Source organism: Cetorhinus maximus, chromosome 5 (assembly GCF_964194155.1).
Source record: "Cetorhinus maximus chromosome 5, sCetMax3.hap1.1, whole genome shotgun sequence".
NCBI lineage: Eukaryota > Metazoa > Chordata > Chondrichthyes > Lamniformes > Cetorhinidae > Cetorhinus > Cetorhinus maximus.
Genome location: NC_135883.1, coordinates 168,284,805 through 168,311,020, shown reverse-complemented (window position 1 = coordinate 168,311,020; position 26,216 = coordinate 168,284,805). Strand labels below are relative to the sequence as shown.

The window sequence follows — 26,216 nt, the reverse complement described above, 5'->3', positions numbered from 1 at the left end:
CTACGTCTTGGTGCTTGTTGGAAAGTTCTGGCGATGAGGCATTCTGCCAAATGACTTTGACAGTCTGCTCGGGGAACCATCCCACAGGGTCCACCCTCTCCTTTTCCCTCAGGGCCTCTAGGACGTTACGTGCTGACCACTGCCTGATGGACTTGTGGTCAAAGGTGTTTTTCTGCATAAATTTTTCCACCAGGGACAGGTGGTACGGCACGGTCCAACTACTTGGAGCGTTCCGCGGCAGCGTGGCCAGACCCATCCTTCGCAACACCGGGGACAGGTAGAACCTCAGCACGTAGTGACACTTGGTGTTTGCGTACTGAGGGTCTACGCACCGCTTGATGCAGCCACACACAAAGGTGGCCATCAGTATGAGGGCGATGTTGGGCACGTTTTTTCCCCCTTTATCTAGAGGCTTGTACATCGCGTCCCTGCAGACACGATCCATTTTCGACCTCCAGATAAAGCGGAAGATGGCTCAAGTGATCGCCATCGCGCAGGAGTGTGGAATGGGCCAGACCTGCGCCACGTACAGCAACAGCGAGAGTACCTCACACCTGATGACCAGGTTCTTACCCGCAATGGAGAGGGAGCGTCGCTCCCACATGCCCAGTTTCCTTTTCACCATAGCCACTCGCTCCTTCCAGTTTCTAACGCATGCCCCGGTCCCTCCGAACCATATCCCCAGCACCTTCAGGCCGTCAGCCCTGACAGTGAAGGGGACAAAGGATCGGTCAGCCCAGTTCCCAAAGAACATGGCCTCGCTCTTCCCACGATTTACCTTGGCTCCCGAGGCCAGTTCGAACTGGTCGCAGACGTGCATCAGTCTGCGCACCGACAGCGGATCCGAGCAGAAGACGGCGACGTCGTCCATGTACAGGGAGGCTTTTACCTGAGTACCTCCACTGCCTGGGATCGTCACTCCTCTTATGCCCGGATCCTTCCTGATGGACTCGGCAAAGGGTTCTATGCAGCACACGAAAAGGACAGGCGAGAGAGGACAGCCCTGCCTGACTCCAGATTTAATCGGAAAGCTATCTGTTTCCCACCCATTGACTGAGACTGCGCTACTGATGTTAGTGTAGAGCAGTTGGATCCAATTTCGAATTCCCTCCCCAAACCCCATTTTGGAGAGCACATCCCCCATGTAGGTGTGCGATATTCTGTCAAAGGCCTTCTCCTGATCCAAGCTGATGAGGCAGGTATCCACACCCCTGTCCTGTACATAGGCAATCGTATCCCTGAGCAGCGCCAGGCTGTCAGAGATCTTCCTGCCTGCCACAGTGCAGGTCTGGTCAGGGTGAATCACCAATTCCAGAGCGGATTTGACCCGGTTGGCGATGACCTTGGACAGAATCTTATAGTCCATATTCAACAGTGAAATGGGTCGCCAATTTCTAATTTCCTCCCTTTCCCCCTTGTGCTTGTAGATGAGGGTGATGATGCCTTTCCTCATGGATTCTGACATGCTGCCGGCCAGGAGCATACTCTCGTACACTTCTAGCAGGTCTGGGCCGATCAAGTCCCACAGAGCCGAATACAACTCCGCCGGCAGGCCGTCGCTTCCGGGGGTTTTACTCTTCTCGAAGGACTCGAGGGCCTTAGTCAGTTCGTCAGGAGTTAGCGGTTTGTCTAGGCTCTCCCGCGTACTGTGGTCTAAGACCTCCGTGATAGAGGACAGGAAGGACTGGGAGGCCGTGCTGTCCGTGGGCTTCACGTCATACAGACCGGCATAAAAGGATTTGCTGATCCTCAGAATGTCGGACCGTGATGACTTTACTGAGCCGTCTTCTTCCTTCAGGCTGCTGATCACAGAGCGCTCTCTGTGTACCTTTTGGAAGAAGAAACGTGAGCACGTCTCATCCTGCTCCACGGAGCGGACTCTGGAACGGAAGATGATCTTGGAGGCCTCTGAGGCAAAGTGCGAGGCTTGCTGGCCCTTCACCTCTTGGAGCTCCTCCTTGACATCGACCCCCATCGACTGCAGCCGGAGCAGATTCTGCATCTTTTCCTGGAGTCGGGACATTTCCCTCTGTTCCTTTCTAGCTTTCTGGGTGCCTTTGCGGATGAAAAACCTCTTCAGAGAATATAGGCCAAATTTACTCAGCCTCTCATCCAAGGGACCAATTTAGTCAGCTTCCGCTGTACCACCTCCAGTGCAAGCATATCCTTTCTTAAATATGGTGATGTAAAAACTGCAAGCAGCTTTTCAGGTGTGATCTCATCAAGCCCTACACATTTGTAGCAAGGCTTATTTATTCCTGTACTCCAATCCCCTTGCAATAAAGGGTAACACGCTATTTACCTTCCTAATTGCTTGCTGTACTTACATGCTAAATTTCTGCATTCCTTGTACAAGTGCACCCAAGTCACTTTGAATATCAACATTTCCAAGTTTCACACCTTTTAAAAAACATTCTGCATTTCTATTCTTATGACCAAAGTGTATAACTTCACCCTTTTACCATTACCATCATGCCGGGAGATCAACCCTAGTTCTAGGAAGAGTGCAGGAGTGCATGCCAGGAGCAGCACCTAAAAGTGAGTTGTCAACCTGGTGAAGCTACAATGCAGCACTGCTTGCCAAATGTTGGAAGCAGCTGTATTGGCAGAGTTAAGCAATCCAACAGGAGATTCGTGGCCTTTTGGCTAAGATCAAGTGTTGCAGGGGCGACACCATGATCCTGCCAAGGCAAGGTCGGGATGGAAAGGCTATAACCAATCGAAATCCATACCATGGGTTACCTATCACCGTCCGAGTCACGGTGAACGACAGCGAAGGAGGATCACCTATGGATCAGGTCTTCTTCGCCAGGAGGATCCTGTTGAAGGCGTGCGGCTTCGAAGCTCCGGAGATTGTATCCCTGCAAGACTTCCCCAAAGCCGGTTTTTTCGACGTGATGTTCAAGCGGGTGGCAGACTGCGTCCAGCTCCTGAGGGCGTTCGTGGAGAAGAGAGACCTGCCGGAGATGAAGATCCTGACGGCGGAGCCGCTCTTTTCTCTGCCGTTGCAACGGGAACGTGTGGTGATGGTGCATGTGTACAACCCCTTCGTCCCTGTCGCCGACGTGGTCACCTTCCTCACCAGGTACTTCGATAAGGTGGGGAGCGGCACCGAGATTCGAGACGAGTTGGGGATCTGGACAGGCAAACGCCTGTTTAAGGTCACGCTGAAGACCGATGGTAAGGGAGCCATTTTCCACCCTCCTTCCAGTTTCGCTATCGGGGGAAACCGTGGCTACCTGGTCTACGCTGGGCAACCCAAGCATTGTCGCTCATGCGGCAAGGCTGGTCATGTGGCGGCCAACTGCAGCGCCTCCCTCTGCAAGATCTGCAAACAGGAAGGGCACCAGACAAAAGACTGCAAACAGGCCAAGTGCTGCAACCTGTGTGGCGAGGCAGGTCACCTCTACAGGACCTGCCCCAAACTCTGCCGTACTTACGCACAGGCAGCCAAAGCCAACGAGGGGGAAGCAGAAGAAATTTTTCGTGTCACTCCAACCACCAAGGCCCCCAGGGAGCTCAACGGGACAAAGGAGGACACAGAGAGAGACAAGGTGGAGGAAGAGATTGAGGCAACAGAGAGCCAATCAACAGCACTACCCCCTGAACCTCCCAGTCCTCAGGACAGCGAATCAATGGAGGAGGAGGCAGCAGTGGAAAAGCAGCAGGGGGAGTGGCGGACGGTGAAGAACACCAAAAGGAAGAAGGAGTGAAGAAGAAGCAAAGCCATTTCCCAGAAAAGCGGCAAGAGGCGTCTCCCATCCGACATGGATGACAAGGGCAGCAGCTCTTCGGATGAAGGAATGCCAGGGCGGCACCGACAGAAGAGGCGGCAAAGCTCCAGGGCGTTGGAGGACGAGACACCCGAGCTCCAGAACATTGGAGACAACAAGGAGACCAGCGCACCCCAACTTTGCCTGCAACCTGAGGAGGCCAGTGCACCACAGCCCCTGGAATCTGGGAGCAGAGAGGTAATCATCGAATCCCAGCTCCAGGAAGTCGGGAACAGCAACACCCCAGAGGGGGTGAGTTTTGGAGAAGCTTCTCCAGCAAAGGTCATCTCAAAACCCGCTCTCTACGTGAACCTCCAGATGCCACCTGAGCAGAACACTGCCAAGGAGATCTACCTCAGCCCATCCAAAGTGAAGGAATTTGAGCTCACTACAGGTATGAAGGAGCAGACTAAAGGTCTGGGACTCTCAGAGACACTGGGTTTGGTAGGAGAATAAATGCTTTAAAATGGGTTTAAAGATTGTATCCATAAATGTGCGTAGCATTAAATCTACTACGCGATGTGTTGCGACCTTGGACTACCTAGCCAAGGTCAAAGCTGACCTGTTGTTTCTACAGGAGTGTGCGATACCGCACCTCAGCTCCTACAGGCAATGGTCACGATGGTGGTCCCATGGGCCATCGATCTGGTCGGGCGGAAATGATTCTCGTTCCTCCGGCCTGGGTATTCTGCTGCGGGGAGGCAACTTCACCGTCTCCGAGGTTAAGGAGGTGGTGGGCGGGCGACTCCTCGTAGCAGACGTAATGTACAAGAACGCTCCACTCCGGTTAATTAACGTGTATGGCCCGTCACAAGGGGCTGAGCAGCTGGAGGTTTTTCAGCAGCTCCCACTGCTGCTGGCGACCTCCAGGCCGGTCATTCTGGGCGGTGACTTCAACTGCATCATCGATGCGGCTGGACGATCCAGCAGGGCCGACAACAGATTGGACGCTACGTCCAGATCCCTGATGGAAACAGTTAAGGATGCCAAGCTGCACGACGTCTTCAGCAACCCTGCAGACGGAGCGCAGCGTAGATACACCTGGTCGTGGCCAGACGGGTCCATTCGTTCCAGGATAGACTTCCTGTTTGTGTCCCGTGCATTCACAGTCAGATCCACCGATGTCAAGCCGGTGTTCTTCTCTGACCACTGCCTCCTACTGGTGGACTGCCACTTGGAGAAGGACCTGAGGGTGGGCAGGGGGGCATGGAAGCTAAATGTACAACTGCTGACCCCAGAGAACATTGAGGAGCTCAAGAGGGATTACAAAGGTTGGAGAACCATGAAACCCCTCTTTGAGTCCCTGACACACTGGTGGGAAGCGATCAAGGGAAACACCAAGAGGTTTTTCATCCTCAAAGGCACCCAGAAAGCTAGAAAGGAACAGAGGGAAATGTCCCGACTCCAGAAAAACATGCAGAATCTGCTCCGGCTGCAGTCGATGGGGGTCGATGTCAAGGAGGAGCTCCAAGAGGTGAAGAGCCAGCAAGCCTCGCACTTTGCCTCGGAGGCCTCCAAGATCATCTTCCGTTCCAGAGTCCGCTCCGTGGAGCAGGATGAGACGTGCTCACGTTTCTTCTTCCAAAAGGTACACAGAGAGAACTCTGTGATCAGCAGCCTGAAGGAAGAAGACGGCTCAGTAAAGTCATCACGGTCCGACATTTTGAGGATCAGCAAATCCTTTTATGCCGGATTGTATGACGTGAAGCCCACGGACAGCACGGCCTCCCAGTCCTTCCTGTCCTCTATCACGGAGGTCTTAGACGACAGTACGCGGGAGAGCCTGGACAAACCGCTAACTCCTGATGAACTGACTAAGGCCCTTGAGTCCTTCGAGAAGAGTAAAACTCCCGGAAGCGACGGCTTGCCGGCGGAGTTGTATTCGGCTCTGTGGGACTTGATCGGCCCAGACCTGCTAGGAGTGTACGAGAGTATGCTCCTGGCCGGTAGTATGTCAGAATCCATGAGGAAAGGCATCATCACCCTCATCTACAAGCACAAGGGGGAAAGGGAGGAAATTAGAAATTGGCGACCCATTTCACTGTTGAATGTGGACTATAAGATTCTGTCCAAGGTCATCGCCAATCGGGTCAAATCCGCTCTGGAATTGGTGATTCACCCTGACCAGACCTGCACTGTGCCAGGCAGGAAGATCTCTGACAGCCTCGCGCTGCTCAGGGATACGATTGCCTATGTACAGGACAGGGGTGTGGATACCTGCCTCATCAGCTTGGATCAGGAGAAGGCCTTTGACAGAATATCGCACACCTACATGGTGGATGTGCTCTCCAAAATGGGGTTTGGGGAGGGAATTCGAAATTGGATCCAACTGCTCTACACTAACATCAGTAGCGCAGTCTCAATCAATGGGTGGGAAACAGATAGCTTTCCGATTAAATCTGGAGTCAGGCAGGGCTGTCCTCTCTCGCCTGTTCTTTTCATGTGTTGCATAGAACCCTTTGCCGAGTCCATCAGGAAGGATCCGGGCATAAGAGGAGTGACGATCCCAGGCAGTGGAGGCACTCAGGTAAAAGCCTCCCTGTACATGGACGACGTCGCCGTCTTCTGCTCGGATCCGCTGTCGGTGCGCAGACTGATCCACATCTGCGACCAGTTCGAACTGGCCTCGGGAGCCAAGGTAAATCGTGGGAAGAGCGAGGCCATGTTCTTTGGGAACTGGGCTGACCGATCCTTTGTCCCCTTCACTGTCAGGGCTGACGGCCTGAAGGTGCTGGGGATATGGTTCGGAGGGACCAGGGCATGCGTTAGAAACTGGAAGGAGCGAGTGGCTATGGTGAAAAGGAAACTGGGCATGTGGGAGCGACGCTCCCTCTCCATTGCGGGTAAGAACCTGGTCATCAGGTGTGAGGCACTTTCGCTGTTGCTGTACGTGGCGCAGGTCTGGCCCATTCCAGACTCCTGCGCGATGGCGATCACTCGAGCCATCTTCCGCTTTATCTGGAGGTCGAAAATGGATCGTGTCCGCAGGGGCGCGATGTACAAGCCTCTAGATAAAGGGGGAAAAAACGTGCCCAACATCGCCCTCATACTGATGGCCACCTTTGTGTGTGGCTGCATCAAGCGGTGCGTTGACCCTCAGTACGCAAACACGAAGTGTCACTACGTGCTGAGGTTCTACCTGTCCCCGGTGTTGCGAAGGATGGGTCTGGCCACGCTGCCGCGGAACGCTCCAAGTAGTTGGACCGTGCCGTACCACCTGTCCCTGGTGGAAAAATTTATGCAGAAAAACACCTTTGACCACAAGTCCATCAGGCAGTGGTCAGCACGTAACGTCCTAGAGGCCCTGAGGGAAAAGGAGAGGGTGGACCCTGTGGGATGGTTCCCCAAGCAGACTGTCAAAGTCATTTGGTAGAATGCCTCATCGCCAGAACTTTCCAACAAGCACCAAGACGTAGCTTGGCTGGTGGTGAGAAAGGCCCTCCCCGTCAGATCCTTCCTACACGCCAGGAGTCTCACCCCCTCTGCACGTTGCCCTCGAGGTGGCTGTGGTGGGGAAGAGACCGTTGTTCACCTCCTTGTGGATTGTGCCTTTGCAAAGAAAGTCTGGAGAGAGATGCAGTGGTTGCTGTCGAGGTTCATCCCGAGCAGTTCTGTGACACAGGACTCTGTGCTCTACGGGCTGTTCCCAGGGACACACGCCGAGACAAACATCAACTGCAGCTGGAGGATCATCAACTCGGTGAAAGACGCGCTTTGGTCTGCCCGCAACTTGTTGGCCTTCCAGCACAAAGAGTTGTCCCCGACCGATTGTTGCGGACTGGCACAATCCAAAGTCCAGGACTACGTGCTGAGGGACGCACTAAAGCTTGGGGCAGCTGCTGCAAAGGCGCAATGGGGAAGGGTCGCTGTCTAAGACCTTTCTGCCACAGCGCACCGAGAGACTGGGAACTGTTTAGAGCCCCTCGGGCTGTACAGCTCAAAATGAAAGGCTGTAAGTGATTGTAATATTGTTTGTACTGATGCAACTGGTGATACATTTTGTAAAAGTTTAACCTGGATTGTACCCTTGTAATGGTGTTTTTGAAATGTTTTGGAATGTGATTGAAGATATTTTATGAATAAAGTATATTTTTGCAAAAAAAAAAAAAAAAATCCAACAGGAGATTCCACTGCTGCTGGCGACCTCCAGGCCTGTTATTCTGGGCGGTGACTTCAACTGCATCATCGATGCGGCTGGACGATCCAGCAGGGCCGACAGCAGATTGGACGCCACGTCCAGATCCCTCATGGAAACACTAAAGGATTCCAAGCTGCAATAATATAAAAGCAAAAAACTCTGGATGCTGGAAATCCAAAACAAAAACAAAAATACCTGGAAAAACTCAGCAGGTCTGGCAGCATCTGCAGAGAGATAAACAGTTAACGTTTCGAGTCCGAATGACCCTTCAACAGAACTAAGTAAAAATAGAAGAGAGGTGAAATATAAGCTGGTTTAAGGGGGGGGTGAGGGACAAGTAGAGCTGGATAAAGGGCCAGAGATAGGTGGAGATAACCAAAAGATGTCACAGACAAAGGGTCAAAGAGGTGTTGAAGGTGGTGATATTATCTAAGGAATGTGCTAATTAAGGGTAGAAAGCAGGACAAGCAAGGTACAGATTGCCCGAGTGGGGGTGGGGTGGGGTGAAGGAATCGTAAAAGGCTAAAAGGTAGAGATAAAACAAAGGATGGAAATACATTTAAAAATAATGGAAATAGATGGGAAAAGAAAAATCTATATAATTATTGCGAAAAAAAGGGGGGGATCGGAAAGGGGGTGGGGATGGAGGACAGAGTTCATGAACTAAAATTGTTGAACTCAATATTCAGACCGGAAGGCTATAAAGTGCCAAGTCGGAAGATGAGGTGCTGTTCCTCCAGTTTGCGTTGAGCTTCACTGGAACAATGCAGCAGACCAAGGATGGATATGTGGGCATGAGAGCAGGGTGGAGTGTTGAAATGGCAAGCGACATGGAGGTCTGGGTAATGCTTGCAGACAGACCGAAGGTGTTCTGCAAAGCGGTCACCTAGTCTGCGTTTGGTCTCTCCAATATAGAGGAAACCGCACTGGGAGCAACGAATACTGTATACTAAATTGAGGGAAGTGCAAGTGAAATGCTTCTTCACCTGAAAGGAGTGTTTGGGCCCTTGGACGGTGAGGAGAGGGGAAGTAAAGGGGCAGGTGTTGCACCTTCTGCGGTTGCATGGGAAGGTGCCGTGGGAGGGGGTTGAGGTCTAGGGAGTGATGGAGGAGTGGACCAGGGTGTCCCGGAGGCAACAATCCCTGTGGAATGCCGCCGGGGGGGTGAAGGGAAGATGTGTTTGGTGGTGGCATCATGCTGGAGTTGGCGGCAATGGCAGAGGATGATCCTTTGAATGCGGAGGCTGGTGGGGTGATAAGTGAGGACAAGGGGGACCCTATCATGTTTCTGGGAGGGAGAGGACGGGTACGCAGGAGATGGGCCGGACACGGTTGAGGGCCCTGTCAACCACCGTGTGTGGAAAGCCTCGGTTAAGGAAGAAGGAAGACATGTCAGAGGAACTGTTTTTGAAAGTGGCATCATCAGAACAGATGCGACGGAGGCGAAGGAACTGAGAGAATGGGATGGAGTCCTTACAGAAAGCGGGGTGTGAGGAGCTGTAGTCGAGGTAGCTGTGGGAGTCGGTAGGCTTGTAATGGATATTGGTGGACAGTCTATCACCAGAAATTGAGACAGAGAGGTCAAGGAAGGGAAGGGAAGTGTCAGAGATGGACCATGTGAAAATAATGGAAGGGTGGAAATTGGAAGCAAAATTAATAAATTTTTCCAGGTCCAGACGAGAGTAATAATCATCGATGTACCAGAGAAAGAGTTGTGGAAGGGGGCCGGAGTAGGACTGGAACAAGGAATGTTCCACATACCCCATAAAGAGACAGGCATAACTGGGGCCCATGCGGGTACCCATAGCCACACCTTTTATTTGGAGGAAGTGAGAGGAATTTAAAGAGAAATTGTTCAGTGTGAGAACAAGTTCAGCCAGACGGAGGAGAGTAGTGGTGGATTGGGATTGTTCGGGCCTCTGTTTGAGGAAGAAGCGGCGAGCCATCAGACCATCCCGGTGGGGGATGAAGGTGAAGAGGGATTGGATGTCCATAGTGAAGAGGAGGCGCTTGGGGCCAGGGAACTGGAAATTTTTGATATGATGTAGGGTGTCAAAGGAATCACGGATGTAGGCGGGAAGGGACTGGACAAGGGGAGAGAGAATGGAGTCAAGATAGCTAGAAATGAATTCCATGGGGCATGAACAGGCTGACACGATCGGTCTGCCGAGACAGTCCTGTTTGTGGATTTTGGGTATGAGTTAGAAGCGGGGTTGGGAGACTATCAGGTTGGAAGCTGTGGAAGGAAGATCGCCAGAGATGAGGTCAGTAACAGTCCTGGAAACAATGGTTTGATGTTCAGTGGTGGGGTCATGGTCCAGGGGGAGGTAGGAGGAAGTGTCTGCGAGTTGATGCTTAACCCTCTCCGCAGATATTGCCAGACCTGCTGAGTTTTTCCAGGTATTTTTGTTTTTGTTTGGATTTCCAGCATCCGCAGTTTTTTGCTTTTATCTTGGTGTTTAATTGACTGCCAACCCTCTTCAAGGAATGCCTACCTTGAAGAAATATTGCTCTTCTCTCCGTCAAGATTTTCGTATCTCTCCCGCTGACAAGGGTGGTGCTGTTGTTGTCTTGTGCACTGACCTCTACCTTGCAGAGGCTGAGCGTCAACTCGCAGACACTTCCTCCTACCTCCCCCCTGGACCATGACCCCACCACTGAACATCAAGCCATTGTTTCCAGAACTGTTAATGACCTCCTCTCCTCTGGAGATCTTCCTTCCATAGCATCCAACCTGGTAGTGTCCCAACCTCGGATGGCCCGCTTCTACCTCCTACCCAAAATCCACAAACAGGACTGTGCCGGCAGACTGATCGTGTTAGCCTGTTCCTGCCCCAAGGATCTAATTTCTTGCTATCTTGACTCCATTCTCTCTCCCCTTGTCCAGTCCCTTCCCACCTACATCCATGATTCCTCTGACACCCTACATCATATCAACAATTTCCAGTTCCCTGGCCCCAAGCGCCTCCTCTTCACCATGGACGTCCAATCCCTCTACACCTCCATCCCCCACCGGGATGATCTGATGGCTCTCCGCTTCTTCCTCGAACAGAGGCCCGAACAATCCCCATCCACCACTACTCTCCTCCGTCTGGCTGAACTTGTTCTCACACTGAACAATTTCTCCTTAAACTCCTCTCACTTCCTCCAAATAAAAGGTGTGGCTATGGGTACCCGCATGGGCCCCAGTTATGCCTGTCTCTTTATGGGGTATGTGGAACATTCCTTGTTCCAGTCCTACTCCGGCCCACTCCCATAACTCTTTCTTGGGAACAGCGATGATTACTTCGGTGCTGCTTCATGCTCTCGTCTGGACCTGGAAAAATTTATTAATTTTGCTTCCAATTTCCACCCCTCCATCATTTTCACATGTTCCATCTCTGACACTTCCCTTCCCTTCCTTGACCTCTCTGTCTCAATTTCTGGTGATAGACTGTCCACCAATATCCATTACAAGCCTACCGACTCCCACAGCTACCTCGACTACAGCTCCTCACACCCCGCTTCCTGTAAGGACTCCATCCCATTCTCTCAGTTCCTTCGCCTCCGTCGCATCTGTTCTGATGATGCCACTTTCAAAAACAGTTCCTCTGACATGTCTTCCTTCTTCCTTAACCGAGGTTTTCCACCCACGATGGTTGACAGGGCCCTCAACCGTGTCCGGCCCATCTCCTGCGTATCCACCCTCACACCTTCCTCTCCCTCCCAGAAACATGATAGGGTCCCCCTTGTCCTCACTTATCACCCCACCAGCCTCCGCATTCAAAGGATCATCCTCCGCCATTTCCGCCAACTCCAGCATTATGCCATCACCAAACACATCTTCCCTTCACTCGCCCTGGCGGAATTCCGCAGGGATCATTCCCTCCGGGACACCCTGGTCCACTCCTCCATCACCCCCTACACCTCAACCCCCTCCCATGGCACCTTCCCATGCAACCGCAGAAGCTGCAATACCTGCCCCTTTACTTCCTCTCTCCTCACCGTCCAAGGGCCCAAACACTCCTTTCAAGTGAAGCAGCATTTCAGTTGCACTTCCCTCAATTTAGTCTACTGCATTCGTTGCTCCCAATGTGATTTCCTCTACATTGGAGAGACCAAACGCAGACTGGGTGACCGCTTTGCAGAACACCTTCGGTCTGTCCGCAAGCATTACCCAGACCTCCCTGTCGCTTGCCATTTCAACACCCCACCCTGCTCTCATGCCCACAAGTCCATCTTTGCCCTGCTGCATTGTTCCAGTGAAGCTCAACGCAAACTGGAGGAACAGCACCTCATCTTATGACTAGGGACTTTACAGCCTTCCGGTCTGAATATTGAGTTCAACAATTTTAGATCATGAACTCTGTCCTCCATCCCCACCCCCTTTCTGATCCCCCCCCTTTTTTTTCCAATAATTTATATAGATTTTTTCTTTTCCCACCTATTTCCATTATTTTTAAATGTATTTCCATCCATTGTTTTATCTCTACCTTTTAGCCTTTTTTGATTCCTTCACCCCACCCCACCCCTACTCGGGCTATCTGTACCTTGCTTGTCCTGCTGTCTACCCTTAATTAGCACATTCCTTAGATAATATCACCACCTTCAACACCTCTTTGACCTTTTGTCTGTGACATCTTTTGGTTATCTCCACCTATCTCTGGCCCTTTATCCAGCTCTACTTGTCCCCCCTCACCCCTTAATCCAGCTTATATTTCACCTCTCTCCTATTTTTACTTAGTTCTGTTGAAGGGTCATTCGGACTCAAAACGTTAACTGTGTTCCTCTCTGCAGATGCTGCCAGACCTGCTGAGTTTTTCCAGGTATTTTTGTTTTTGTTTTGGATGCCAAGCTGTACAATGTCTTCAGAAACCATGCAGACGGAGAACAGCGTACATACACCTGGTCGTGGCCAGAATGGGTCTATACGTTCCAGGATAGACTTCCTGTTTGTGTTCCATGTGTTCACAGTCAGATCCACCGACGTCAAGCCGGTGTTCTTCTCTGACCACTGCCTGCTGCTGGCTGACTGTCACTTACAAGAAGGCCAGAGAGTTGGCAGGGGGGCATGGAAGCTGAACGTGCAACTGCTGACCCCAGAGAACATTGAGGAGCTCAAGAGGGACTACAAAGGTTGGAGAACCATGAAACCCCCCTTTGAGTCCCTGACACACTGCTGGGAAGCGATCAAGGACAACATCAAGAGGTTTTTCATCCTCAAAGGCATCCAGAAAGCTAGAAAGGAACAGAGGGAAATGTCCTGACTCCAGAAAAACATGCAGAACCTGCTACGGCTGCAGTCGATGGGGGTCAATGTCATGGAGGAACTCCAAGAGGTGAAGAGCCAGCAAGCCTTGCTCTTTGCCTCCGAGGCCTCCAAGATCATCTTCTGGTCCAGAGTCCGCTCCGTGGAGCAGGATGAGACGTGCTCACGTTTCTTCTTCCCAAAAGTACACAGAGAGAGCTCTGTGATCAGCAGCCTGAAAGAATAAGACGGCTCAGTAAAGTCATCACGGTCTGACATTGTGAGGATCAGCAAATCCTTTTATGCTGGATTGTATCACGTGAAGCCCACAGACAGTGCGGCCTCCCAGTCCTTCCTGTCTCTATCACGGAGGTCTTAGATGACCATACACGGGAGAGGCTGGACAAACTGCTAACTCCTGATGAACTGATTAAGGCCCTTGATTCCTTCGAGAAGAGTAAGGCTCCCGGAAGCGATGGCTTGCCGGCTGAGTTGTATTCAGCTCTGTGGGACTGGGTCGGCCCAGACCTGCTGGAAGTGTATGAGAGTATGCTTCTGGCCGGCAGCATGTCAGAATCCATGAGGAAAGGCATCATCATCCTCATTCTCAAGCACAAGGGAGAAAGGGAGGAAATTAGAAATTGGCGACCCGTTTCACTGTTGAATGTGGACGATAAGCTTCTCGCCAAATTCATCGCCAATCGGGTCAAGTGTGCTCTGGAATTGGTGATTCACCCTGACCAGTCCTGCACTGTGCCCGGCAGCAAGGTCTCTGACAGCCTTGTGCTACTCAGGGATACGATTGCCTATGTGCAGGACAGGGGTGTGGACACCTGCCTCATCAGCCTGGATCAGGAGAAAGCCTTTGACAGAATATCGCACACCTACATGGTGGATGTGCTCTCCAAAATGGGGTTTAGGGAGGGAATCCACAACTGGATCCAACTGCTCTACACTAACATCAGTAGCGCAGTCTCAATCAATGGGTGGGAATCAGATAACTTTCCTGTTAAATCTGGAGTCAGGCAGGGCTGCCCTCTCTCCCCTGTCCTGTTTGTGTGTTGCATAGAACCTTTTGCTGAGTCCATCAGGAAGGATCCGGGCAATGGAGGCACTCAGGTCAAAGTCTCCCTGTACATGGATGATGTCGCCGTCTTCTGCTCAGATCCGCTATCGGTGCGCAGACTGATCCACAACTGCGACCAGTTCTAACTGGCCTCAGGAGCCAAGGTAAATCGTGGGAAGAGCGAGGCCATGTTCTCTGGGAACTGTGCTGACTGATCCTTTGTCCCCTTCACCATCAGGGCTGACAGTCTGAAGGTGCTGGGGATATGGTTCGGAGGGACAGGGGCATGTGTTAAAACTGGAAGGAGCGTGTGTCTATGGTGCAAAGAAAACTGGGCATGTGGGAGCGACACTCCCTCTACATTGTGGGTAAGAACCTGGTCATCAGGTGTGAGGCACTTTCGCTGTTGCTATACATGGCACCGGTCTGGCCCATTCCACACTCCTGCGAGATGGTGATCACCTGAGCCATCTTTCGCTTTATCTGGAGTTCGAAAATGGATCGTGTCCGCAGGGACGCGATGTACAAGCCTCTAGATAAGGGGGGAAAAACAGGCCCAACATCACCCTTATCCTGATGGCCACCTTTGTGTGCAGCTGCATCAAGTTGTGCGTAGACCCTCGGTACGCAAACACCAAGTGTCACTACGTGCTGAGGTTCTACCTGTCCCCGGTGTTGCGAAGGATGGGTCTGGCCATGCTGCCGCGGAACGCTCCAAGTAGTTGGATAGTACCACCTGTCCCTCGTGGAAAAATTTATGCAGAGAAACACCTTTGACCACAAGTCCATCAGGCAGTGGTCGGCACGTATCGTCTTAGAGGCCCTGCGGGAAAAGGAGATGGTGGATCTTGTCGGATGGTTCCCCAAGCAGACTGTCAAAGTCATTTGGCAGAATGCCTCATCACCGGAACTTTCTAACAAGCACCAAGGTGTAGCTTGGCTGGTGGTGAGAAAGGCCCTCCCCATCAGATCCTTCCAACATACCAGGAGTCTCACCCCCTCTGCACATTGCCCTCGAGGTGGCTGTGGTGGGATCGAGACCGTTGTTCACCTCCTTGTGCAATGTGCCTTTGCAAAGAAGGTCTGGAGAGAGATGCAGTGGTTTCTGTCGAGGTTCATCCCGAGCAGCGCAGTGACACAGGACTCTGTGCTCTATGGGCTGTTCCCAGGGGGACACACTGAGACAAACACCAACTGCAGCTGGAGGATCATCAACTCAGTGAAAGACGCTCTTTGGTCTGCCCAAAACGTGTTGGTCTTCCAGTGCAAAGAGTTGTCCCCGACCGAGTGTTGCAGACTGGCACATTCCAAGGTTCAGGATTATGTGCTCAGGGACGCACTAAAGCTTGGGGCAGGTGGAGCAAAGGTGCGATGGGGGAAAGGCCGCTGTCTAAGACTTTTCTGCCATGGGACACCGAGGGGCTTGGAAAGGTATAGACCCCTCAGGCTGTATGGCTCACAATGAATGTATGCATTGAATACTAATTGTATTGAAGCACCTCAGAGTGCAACATGATGTACGTTGACAACTCCAATACCAATGTACTGTCTGACTGTCTGCAATGACCATATTGAAATGATTGTAATATTCATTGATTGTATTGAAGCACCTCGTGACCCATGTGTAAAAGTTGAATCTGATTGCACTTTTTGTGATGGCGATTTAGAAATGTTTTGTAATGTTCTTCCAGATATTTTATGAATAAAGTATATTTTTCCAAAAAAAATCCAACAACCAATGGATCAGAACTAAGCTCTTCAGTCTTGCCCCTTCTAATTGTAAATAGTGGCGGACAATTAAAAACTAACACGTTGGGGAGGCTCCGCAAATACCCCCATCATCAATGAAGGGGGAGCTCAGCAAATCAGTGCAAAAGACAGGGCTGAAGCATTTGCAACCATTTTCACCCAGAAGTGCCAGGTGAATGATCCATCTCAGCCTCCTCCTGAGTTCCCCAACTAGTCTTCAACCAAATCGTTTCACTCCAAGTGATATCAGGAAACGGCTGAAAGTACTAGACAGTGCAAAGGTTATGGGCCCTGTCAACATTCCAGCAATAGTCATGAGGACTTTTGCTCCAGAACTAGGCGCAACCCTAGCCAAGCTCTTCCAGCACAGGTAAAACACTGGCGTATACCCGGCAATGTGGAAAATTGCCCAGGTATGTCCTCTCCCCAAAAAGCAGGACAAATCTAACCCGGCCAATTGTCGCCACATCAGTCTATTATCAAACATCAACAAAGTGATGGAAAGTGTCTTCGACAGTGCTGTCAAGTGGCACTTACTCAGCAATAACCTGCTCACTGACACCCAGTTTCAGTTCTGCCAGGGCCACTCAGCTCCTGACCTCATTACAGCCTTGATCCAAACATGGACAAAAGAGCTGAAATCAAGTGATGAGGCGATAGTGACACCAAGGCTGGGATTTTTTTTTTGACCCTGTCGACCTGGAATTCTCTCACGTGAAGATGGGCCGCTTGTCCCAGAGGATGCCTGGAAGTTCTCACCAACTCTCAGCTTTGCAGGACCAAATGCAGACTAATTAGACTCAGATGAAGGTTCTTTGGCTACAGGTTCATAGCCACACACAATTTTAGGCAAGGTAGAGCGAGGGAGCCAGTCAAGGTATCCTTCTTTCCTCAGCTTGCTCTCCAACAAGACTGTGTTCCAAACAAGCAGGTTCACAACTTAAGTTTTACTCCTCTGCCATGTGATTGCCTTTTCATTTATCAAGTGCTTTGCAGTTCAACAAACAAACAACTCCTCAAGTGCTATATAGGTCAGGTGATTTCTTGGAAGAGGCCTGCTTGTTTACAGTTCTAAGGTGAGCTTATGACCTTCTTTTAAAAAAAAATTCCAGGTTAGCATCCAGATGTGCAGATCATGCCAAATCCTTCCATTTTGTCAAAGAAAACTTCACTCTTGAGAGAAATAATTCTAACACAGGAGTATGTCACTTTCAAACTAAACATGCCTTTGACATTCAATGGCATTAGCATCATGGAATCCCCCTCCATCCACACCCTGTGGGTTACCATTGACCAGAAAGTGAATTGACCAGCCATATAAATACGGTGGCTACAACAGGAGGTAGAGGCTGGGAATTCTATGGAGAGTAACTCACCCCCTGACTCCCCAAAGCCTGTCCACCAACTGCAAGGCACAAGTCAGGAGTGTGATGGAATGCTTTCAACTTGCTAAAATGAGTGCCACTCGAACAACACTCAAGAAACTTGATACTATTTAGGACAAAGCAGCCTGCTTATTTGGCACCCCATTCAGCACCTTAAACAATTATTCTATCCACCATCTACAAGATGCACTGCAGCAACTCACCAAGGCTGTTTCAGCAGCACCTTTCAAACCTGTGACCTCTACCACCTAGAAGGACAAGGACAGCAGATGCATGGGAACACTATTAACTGCTACTCCCCTTCCAAGCCACTCACCCATCCTGACTTGGAACTATATTGCCATTTCTTTACTATTGCTGGGTAAAAGTCTTGGAACTTCCTTCCTAACAGCACTGTGGATGTATCTACATAACATGCACTACAGCAGTTCAAGAAGGTGGCTCACCACAACTTTCTCAAGGGCAATTAGGGATGCGCAATAAGTGTTGCCCAGCCAGCAATGCCCATATCCTGTGAACGAATAAAAATTAGTTCATTGCTAAGGCTTCCTTAATAATAGAACTCAACATTTTCCCAATGACTGATGGTAGGCTAACTACCTGGTAGCTCCCTATTTTCTCTTGGAAAACTGAGTTACATTTGCCAATTTAATCGAACTTTCCCATTCCCGAAACGAAGGAATTTTTTGAAAATGATTGCTAGCGCATTTGCTATCTCTGCAGCTCTCTCTTTTAGGACCCTAGGGTGTAGGCCATCAGGTCTGGAGATTTGTTGGATTTTAGTCCCTTACGTTTCTCCAATAGTTTTTCTCTGCTAACATTAGTTATGCTAATTTCCTCATATTTTATCCCCTAGGTCACCCTCTATTTATGGTTTGAACTTACGTTTTTTACTGTGAAGACGAACACAAAATATTTGTTCAATGCCTTTGTCATTTCATCATTCCCCATGATAATGTCTCTCCTCTCTGCATCCAAGGAACCAACATTTACTTTAGCTCGTCTCTTCTGTTTTACACACTTATAAAAGCTCTTACAATCTGTTTTTACATTTATGTCTGGTTTACTGCCTTATTCCATTTTATTCTAAAGTACTTCCATTCAATCCTGTTCTTTGCAACATTATAAGCCTCTTCTTTTAATCTAATACTATCCTTACCTCGCTGAATGAACCACAAATGGATCTTTCTTGTTGAGTTTTTGTTTTTCAATGGAGTGCACTTTTGTTAAAATTTTGAATTGTTTCTTTAAATGTTTCCCAATGTTTATTTGCCATCATACCTTTTAGTCTATTTACCCAATCAACTTTAGCCAGTTCTTCCTTCATACTTTTGTAATCAGCTTTATCTGTGTTTAGAATACTTGTTTTGATTAGAGTATGTCACTTTCAAAATAAACATAGAATTCATTTCTGTTATGATCACTATTTCCCAGTGGATCTTTTATAATGACATTACTAATTAATCCTGCCTCGTTACACAGTACTAGCTTTATTATCTCCAGCCAGTTCCACAACATAAGGCTCCAGGAAACTCTCACTAAAACATTCTACATACTCACCTTCTAGATCATTCTTGCCAATTTGATTGTTCCAGTGTATGAAGATTAAAGTGTTCCATAATTATTACATTGCCTTTGTTACAAGCTCAAATACATTTTTGTTTATTGTTCTCTCCAGTGGTGTAACTCCTGTTTGCAGCCTATAAACTACTCTCACAAGCGTTTTCTGACCTTAATGTTACTAATTTCCAACCATACCAATTCCACTTCATGATCTTCTGAGAAGTAATCCTTTCTCACTGATATCCTTATGTCATCCTTCACTATCAGGGCAACCCCTCCTCTATTGCCATTCTCTATGACAGTCTGAAATATTGTATACCCTGGAATATTGATTTTCCAACGTAGATCACCTTGCAAACTTGGGCAAATCATCCCAGATTTGCACTAAATGCTGTAGCGGGTGGGAAAAAGGATGTTTTATCCGTCAGCCACAATGGCTGCTTTTCACAGCGTATCATCCCAATCCCCATCTCATTAATAATGCATTGCCAGGAAACATGCCATTTCAATGGCAGACGGGTACTCATTTGCCTGCCATGCTGTCACCCTGCCGCTTCATCATGCCCGGCGCCGTATTTAAAGTGCAGCCACGTGAACACCTCTCAGTGCTTCCAGACAAGGGCTGTTGCAAAGAAGATATGACCCTGAAAGGCAAGAAGACTGCAGCATCCCCAGCTTAATGACGTGTCCCTCGAATGCTTTTTGGGTGCAGCGGAGGCCCACCGTGATGTCCTCCACCCTCCGCTCTGGCCACAGGAGGGGCAGCAACATCACCAATTCAGTATGGGAGGCAGTGGCAGCGGTGGTCAGTGCCAACGCCCTACAAAAGAGGACAGCCTCCCAGTGCTGAAAAGGATGAATGACTTCCTCCATTCTGCCAGGGTAAACCACTCTTCTCATCACTCTCAACTCACACACTCACAAACCCATCACATATTCACAGAGATGTCACTCACTGACAGTTCAAGGGGCATCCCCATTTATTCTCTCACACACATCTTCATTGTCCTCATCCCATCCATAGGACCACTCGCCACACACATGCCAGGCATAATTATCATCTGGCCTGGCAAGTATCCTGCTTACACTCTCTCCATCTCTATTCATGCAGGAAAATCTTATGCACAATAACAGGGAGAGATCGCAGACTGATAGAGGAATGCCTAAAATCAAGATCCTCACAAACTTTGAAAATAGAGCCATCTAGCTTGCCAATAAGGATCTGGAGCCTTCCTGTGCTGACAGTGAGGTTGGGGATGCTCATCCAAGTGAGGATCTAGCAGTGCAACATCCATCAAACAATCATGCTGCGAATGATGTGACCTGTTCCGCAATCCACTGCCATGCACAAATTATCAGTCCTTGCTTCCACAGGCACATGTGGGAAATAGCCAATGGATTCCACAACACAGGGCCTCCAACCAAGCCCTCAGGAAACCTCAAGAGGAGCCTGAAGGCACCTTCACTGAAGACCCACCACAGCATTCATCCACGCCCCTCCACCAGCTCAGAGACATACGTCTCGGTGGGACCTAGCTTTAAAGTAACATCGGGATCACAGTCTGGTGAGCATATTGCACTGCCTGATCCACAGTAGGGGGTGGTAGGGACTTCCCAGGTGTCTGGCACTTGGAGGACTGCAGGAGGCCAGAAATCTGAGTCCAAGGCCGATGACAAGCCTCGGTCATGTCTCAGCTGCTGGAGCTGCGAAGGCAAGCTCGAGAACATCAGGAAGGTACTCCTCAGATTGCAAGACACAATGGAGTAGTCCGTCTGTCTTCAGGCTGAGATGATAGCACCAGCATGCCAATGCACCAAGGGCAACACTGGTAGGATGGTGGCCACCATGAAGACCTTGGTCCAGGACATCGATCGTGCACTGCTACGTGGGCTGAACTCCATCGCTGATGCCATAGTTGGCCCCCAGCAGTCTGTACGCGAGAGGGGTGCAGGGCAGCTTGATCTCACTCCAGCTACCCCCTGTCTTCAACGAGTCAACCAGGGGCCCTCGGGCACGGATAGGGAGGAGGATCAGCAGGTGCACACTCTGGGGCCATCCACCCAGGTGACTCTGGAAATGTCTGGCCCAGCCGAATCCCCTCTTCCTGTGACTCCAGCAGCTCCAGCTCCACAAGTTTGAGGGTGCCACTGCTACAGAGCAGGACCCCAAAAGCAGGGGTGGGGGTGCCCTCCAGATGCCAGTCCTCCAGCAGATGCCCACCAAGGGACAGGGAGTAGCAGTCAGCAGGCTGCCCCCACCTCCACTGTGGATGTCAGGGGAGCACCAAGGCATAGCGGCAGGCTTAGGAAGGTTAAGAAAATGTAACTCTTTTGTGTCAACCAAGTAAACTAAATTAACAAAACCAGGAACAAAGTAAAAGGCAGCCCCTTAAAGAGAAACTGAAAAAACAAAGACAAAATTTAAAGGAAACTTGACAAAATATGATTAACAGAGTCAATTAAACAACCCAGTCCCCACGGTGCCCACTGAGCATGGAAGGCCTCGATGGTGCCAGTGGACACCGCGTGCTCCCTCTCCAGGGACACCCGGCCGTGAACATAGCTGCGGAAGACAGGCAGACAGTTGGGTTGGACGACCCCCTCGATCGCCCGCTGCCTGGACCTGTTAATGGCCAACTTGGCCCGGCCCAGGAGCAGGTTCACGAGGTGGTCCTCCTCTCTCCCAGACCCCCTCCGTACTGGGTGCCCGTAGATGAGGAGCGTGGGACTGAAGTGCAAACAAAACAACAGTGAAAGATTTTTAAAATAACTGAAATGGGAGTGTAGCCTACAACAATTAACATATACTTGGTCCACGGACTCCACAAGGACGCAAAAGATGCAGGCATCTTGGGAGTCTGTGAACTGACACAATCTGTGGTTGTATGGACTACTGCATGCAACACCCTCCCCGCCAGGCCCATGATGGAAAGTGGGAGAACACCTCCATAGAGGGCCCCCCACTGAGAGTCTCCGTTGCCTGACAGCAACAAGGCACGCCAGGGCCTGTCCGGCCGGCGGGTGAGGGCAAGGAAATGAAGGGTGTGCAGCAGCAGCCCATACAGGAAACCCCTCCGCGCTATGCTAGAGGGCATGGAGGGCATTTCCACAAAGCAACTCAGTTTGCGGAACGCCAGCATAGGCACACCAGCGCTTGATTGCACTCCCTAAGCAGGAGACTCAGAACCTCAGCAGCGACCCAGTGCAGCCTTTTGTCCCAGAAGTCAACGAGCGTTCTCGACGAGCATTCTCTGGATTTTTGTGACAAAGTCCAGGGGAGGGGTCAAAGTGACTAGCCGGCACCACAGCATGGTGGCAATCAGATAGTTTTTGACCAGAACTCGACCCCGGTAAGTCAGCGCTCAGATCAGTCCTGTCCAGTGCCGTAGGCGAGTGGTGACTTTGGCCTCCAGCTCCTGCCGGCCAGGATTCCTCAGCAGGGCAGAGGTGGGCCCCCAAGTAGAGGAGGCTGGTCCTGCTCCAGGTGAAAGGTCTGAGCTCCTAGGGTAGGGGATCCATCTGCCACTGACCGACCAAAAGTCCAGAATACTTGTCCCAGTTGATCCTGGCAGAAGATGTGGCAGATTAGACCTCATGGCACTCGTGCATCCTCCACAGGTCAGCCGGGTCGGTGAACATGAGGAGCATGTAATCAGCATAAGCTGAGAAGACCACCCCGATGCCCGACCCGTGCAGAACCACCCCAACAACCCCCTCAGCAAGAGGCGCAGGGAAGGCTCCAAGCAGATAGAATGCAATTGACCAGGAAGGGGACAGCCCTGATGCACTCCTCTCCCAAAGTGATGAGGCGCCATCAGGGACCCGTTAACCTTAACTAGACACTCTACATCAGTGTACAGAAGTCAGATCCGGGTGATGAAATACGTCCTGAACCCAAATGCTCGCAGGAGTCCCGAATAAACACTCGTGATCCACCCTGTCGACCGCCTTCTCCTGGTCAAGAGACAGGAAGGCACTTGACAGACCAGTCCTCTGTGAAAAGTGAATGGATCCAAAGATGGTGCGGCCAGGGCTGTGTAGGACTGCTCAGGATGGATCATGTGGTCCAGCATGGTGCCAAGGCGAGATGACATTGCCCTGGCAAAGATTTTGTAATCCGTGTAAAGGAGGGAGACCGGGCACCAGTTTTTGAGGAGGCAGAGATCCCCCTTCTTAGGTAGCGGGCAATCATGGCCCTGCACCACAAGAGGGGCATTTCCCTGGTGGCGATACTCTCCCCCAGGTCTCCCACGCAGTCATTCCCCAGGAGGCCCCAGAACGCCCTGAAGAACTCCAGACCCTGCGGCAAGTCGTCCCACAAAACTCTGCGATCATCCTCGCTGGACAGGTCTGGAGAGAACAGGGCAGTGAAGTAAGATTTGACAATGGCTCTGATGCCTTCCGGATCCAAGACAAGGGATCCTTCGTTGGTCAGCAGCGTAAGGAGTTGCTGATGGACCCCGTGCCTTTTTTCCAGTGAGTAGAAGGGGGAGCCGCGGTCCAGGTCTTTGAGGAACTGGATCCGCAACATTACGTGCGCACTGCAAGACCTGACGAGTTGCAGGTACTGCAGCACTCCCTTCTTCTCTTCGCATGCCAGCCGCAGGGCCGGGTCTGCATTGGGCTAACGGTGACGTGCCTCCAGGTCGAGCACCTCCTTCTCCGACTCCTCAGCTCTGGATTTCCACCTCTTTGTCAGCCGCCTCGCGTACTCCTGACAGAGGATGTGGATGTGAGCCTTGCCCACGTCCCACCATAGCCTCAAGGAGGGGAAGCTTCCCAGCTTCCTTCTCCAGCCAGCCCAGAAACGACGGAACGAGTCCAGGAGCTGCTCGTGCTCCAGCAGCAGGTTGGTCTGCTAGTATGCAGACCCCGTCCGAGCGCAGAACAGAACATGTTCTGCCCACACCAGACGGTGGTCCATGCATGGCACCTGCCGCACAAAAGCCGACGGAACACAGGACACAAACGCCTTGGAAACATAAAGGTGGTCAAGTCTGGACGTTCCTACTCCAGGTGACACGAAAGTGAAAATGCTGGAGTCAGGATGGAGTTGTAACCAGACGTCCACCAAGTTGAAGGACCTGACCAGGTCCCTCAACTTACTCACACCTAGTGAGTGGTACTGGGCGCCGAGACAGTTCCTGGCCCCAAGGGTGCAGTTGCAATCCCCTCGCCGAGGATGATGCATTCGCCCGCATTGATGGAGAAGCTTGCTTGCTGCTGCATGCCCAGGGGAGCATACACATTCACAAAGTGAAGCGCCACGCCCCCTAGGCACAAAATAAGGTGCAACAGCTGGCCTGGCACCGACTCCTTGACCCCCAAGATCTCTGGCTGAAAATGTGGATCCAACAAGATTGCCACCCTGCCAGAATTGGAGGCTAGGTGACTCATGTAGACGCCACCCTCGCCACTCCAGGAACATGTAGCTTTGTCTCCCAGAACGGTATGGGTTTCCTGCAGGCAGCACACCACATACTTCCCATCCCTGAGGACTGAGAAGTTCTGAAACCTGCACTGTGCATCCCTGCTGCCGTCGATGTTGAGGCTAGCTGTGGTAGTCTTCATTGTCAGAATTATGTGCTACCATTGCCTCATGCAAAGTGCAAGAAGGAGAGGACTATTTTAATCCTTCCTCTCCTTCAGGGGCCCAGTGAAAAAAGTGTGGACCCTCCTCTTCACGTTCCGGTCCAGCCCAGGGGCCTTGAGGGCCTTGCGGGTGAACCAGAGCACAAGAGGAAAAGAATGCAACTGGTCCAGGGCTGACTGGACCCTGTCTTGGTGACCGCGATTACTTGCTAAAAAATCCTGGAGTTCCCGTAAAGGGATGAGGGGAGAATCGGCAGGGGGGCACCAGGGGATCCACCACCTCACCCAACAATTACTCTAAGTCATCCCCGGTACTCACCACCGAAACTCCGTCTTCCTCCAGGTCATCGCCTCCAGCTTCCAACCCCTTTGCCGTATTGAGTACGGGAGCTGGTTTGGACTGGCCAGCCGGCTCCACCTCCAGCTCGATCCCATCCCCAGAATCAAGGGCAGAGGGGTCCTCTCTAGTTTCCGCTTGGGGATATGGGCCAAAGGGTGGCGGTGGCTCAGAGCCCCGCTCCCCCTCAGGCACCGGGTCGCCCAGCGAGTCCAGAAAAAGCTCCAGACCTAGTATGGAGGTGCCTGGCGCTAAAGGTTGGAAGGGAGCCATGAGGCCCTCCTTGCTACTGCCGCCCAATGACCCAGTTGTCGGGGCAATGAAGGGACTGCTGCAGTCCCCTGGCGAGCCAGATGGCATCTCGGGGGTATAATGTGGATCAGGGTGGTGATACCCTCACCAACCCCCAAGGGGCCCTGCTCAGGGGATTGGGCTTCCCCCAGAGGGCAGAGCAAGGACTTACGGGGTGGAGGCACCACACCCTTAACATTGGGGAGGGGATGCATCTGACCTTGCAAGTCATGGGGTCCTCCCCCTCCAAGGTGTGGTGTCTCTTCCGGGGCAGGCTGGGGGCTGAGGAGATTTCCGTCTGTGAGGTCCTCGCCGCCTTGTCCAGCCTCTCCAGACGGTCTGCCTCTTGGGTTTGGGCAGGTCCACCCTCTTTAATAGGACCACCGGCTCAGGGTTGCCCGCCCTACCGCCGCCAGACCCAGGAAACCGTGCGGAGATGACGCCGAGCCCAGGACATGGTGCTGAGGCACAGACGGGCTCGGGAGCGCAAGTGCTCATGACTTCGGGGCCGAATGATTTTTGTCTCCACAATCCGGAGTCCTCCATGGTTTGGAGATCACAGCGGGTTTCTGGGGTCTGGCGGACTGCCTCCAGGCGGCGGGTCTTCCTACACACCTTATGGCGCGTGGTGTCTCACCCTCGCCACGCCAGCAGCCAAGATGGCCGTGGCTGCCGGAGGCACCTCCCCTTGTGGGGAGAAGGATGGAGTGGTGGCAGGGGGAGGAGCGCCAGTGCCAGCTGCAGCCACCTGGATGGTGTTGGCGGCCTTGGAGAAGTCCCTCCTCATGTGCCCCACCCTCTTGTGGGCATGGCACTGCACGCCATCCGCCAACCAAAAAATGCAATAGGCAGTCCCCTCAAAGACATCAAAACCCCCCTCGGTGAACTCCTCCCGGGCCAGGCGTAAAAATACCTGGCACCGGAAGGAGTACATGTGACGGAGGCTGGCCTCCTTCAGGCCAAGTGGGATTGGCGCCACCCCCGACCTCACCTCCCCAGATGACAAAGGTGGGGGTGAAGGAGCCCATTTGGGATGAAGGGCGGGACATTAGATAATATGAGCCTCTGGACGGTGGCCTCCAGAGGATCCACCAC

General features: G+C 51.5%; 1 protein-coding gene across 1 annotated transcript in view; it reads left to right on the top strand.

Moving 5' to 3' along the window:
• Positions 1–26,216, top strand: part of LOC144681151 (dynein axonemal heavy chain 8-like) — a 1,659,468-nt gene that overhangs the window by 586,467 nt on the left and 1,046,785 nt on the right. Inside the window, exons 23-24 of the mRNA XM_078542878.1 lie at positions 23,158–23,377; positions 24,837–25,197. Of these exons, the coding sequence (XP_078399004.1) occupies positions 23,158–23,377; positions 24,837–25,197 (581 nt within the window). The remainder of the gene's footprint in view (positions 1–23,157; positions 23,378–24,836; positions 25,198–26,216) is intronic.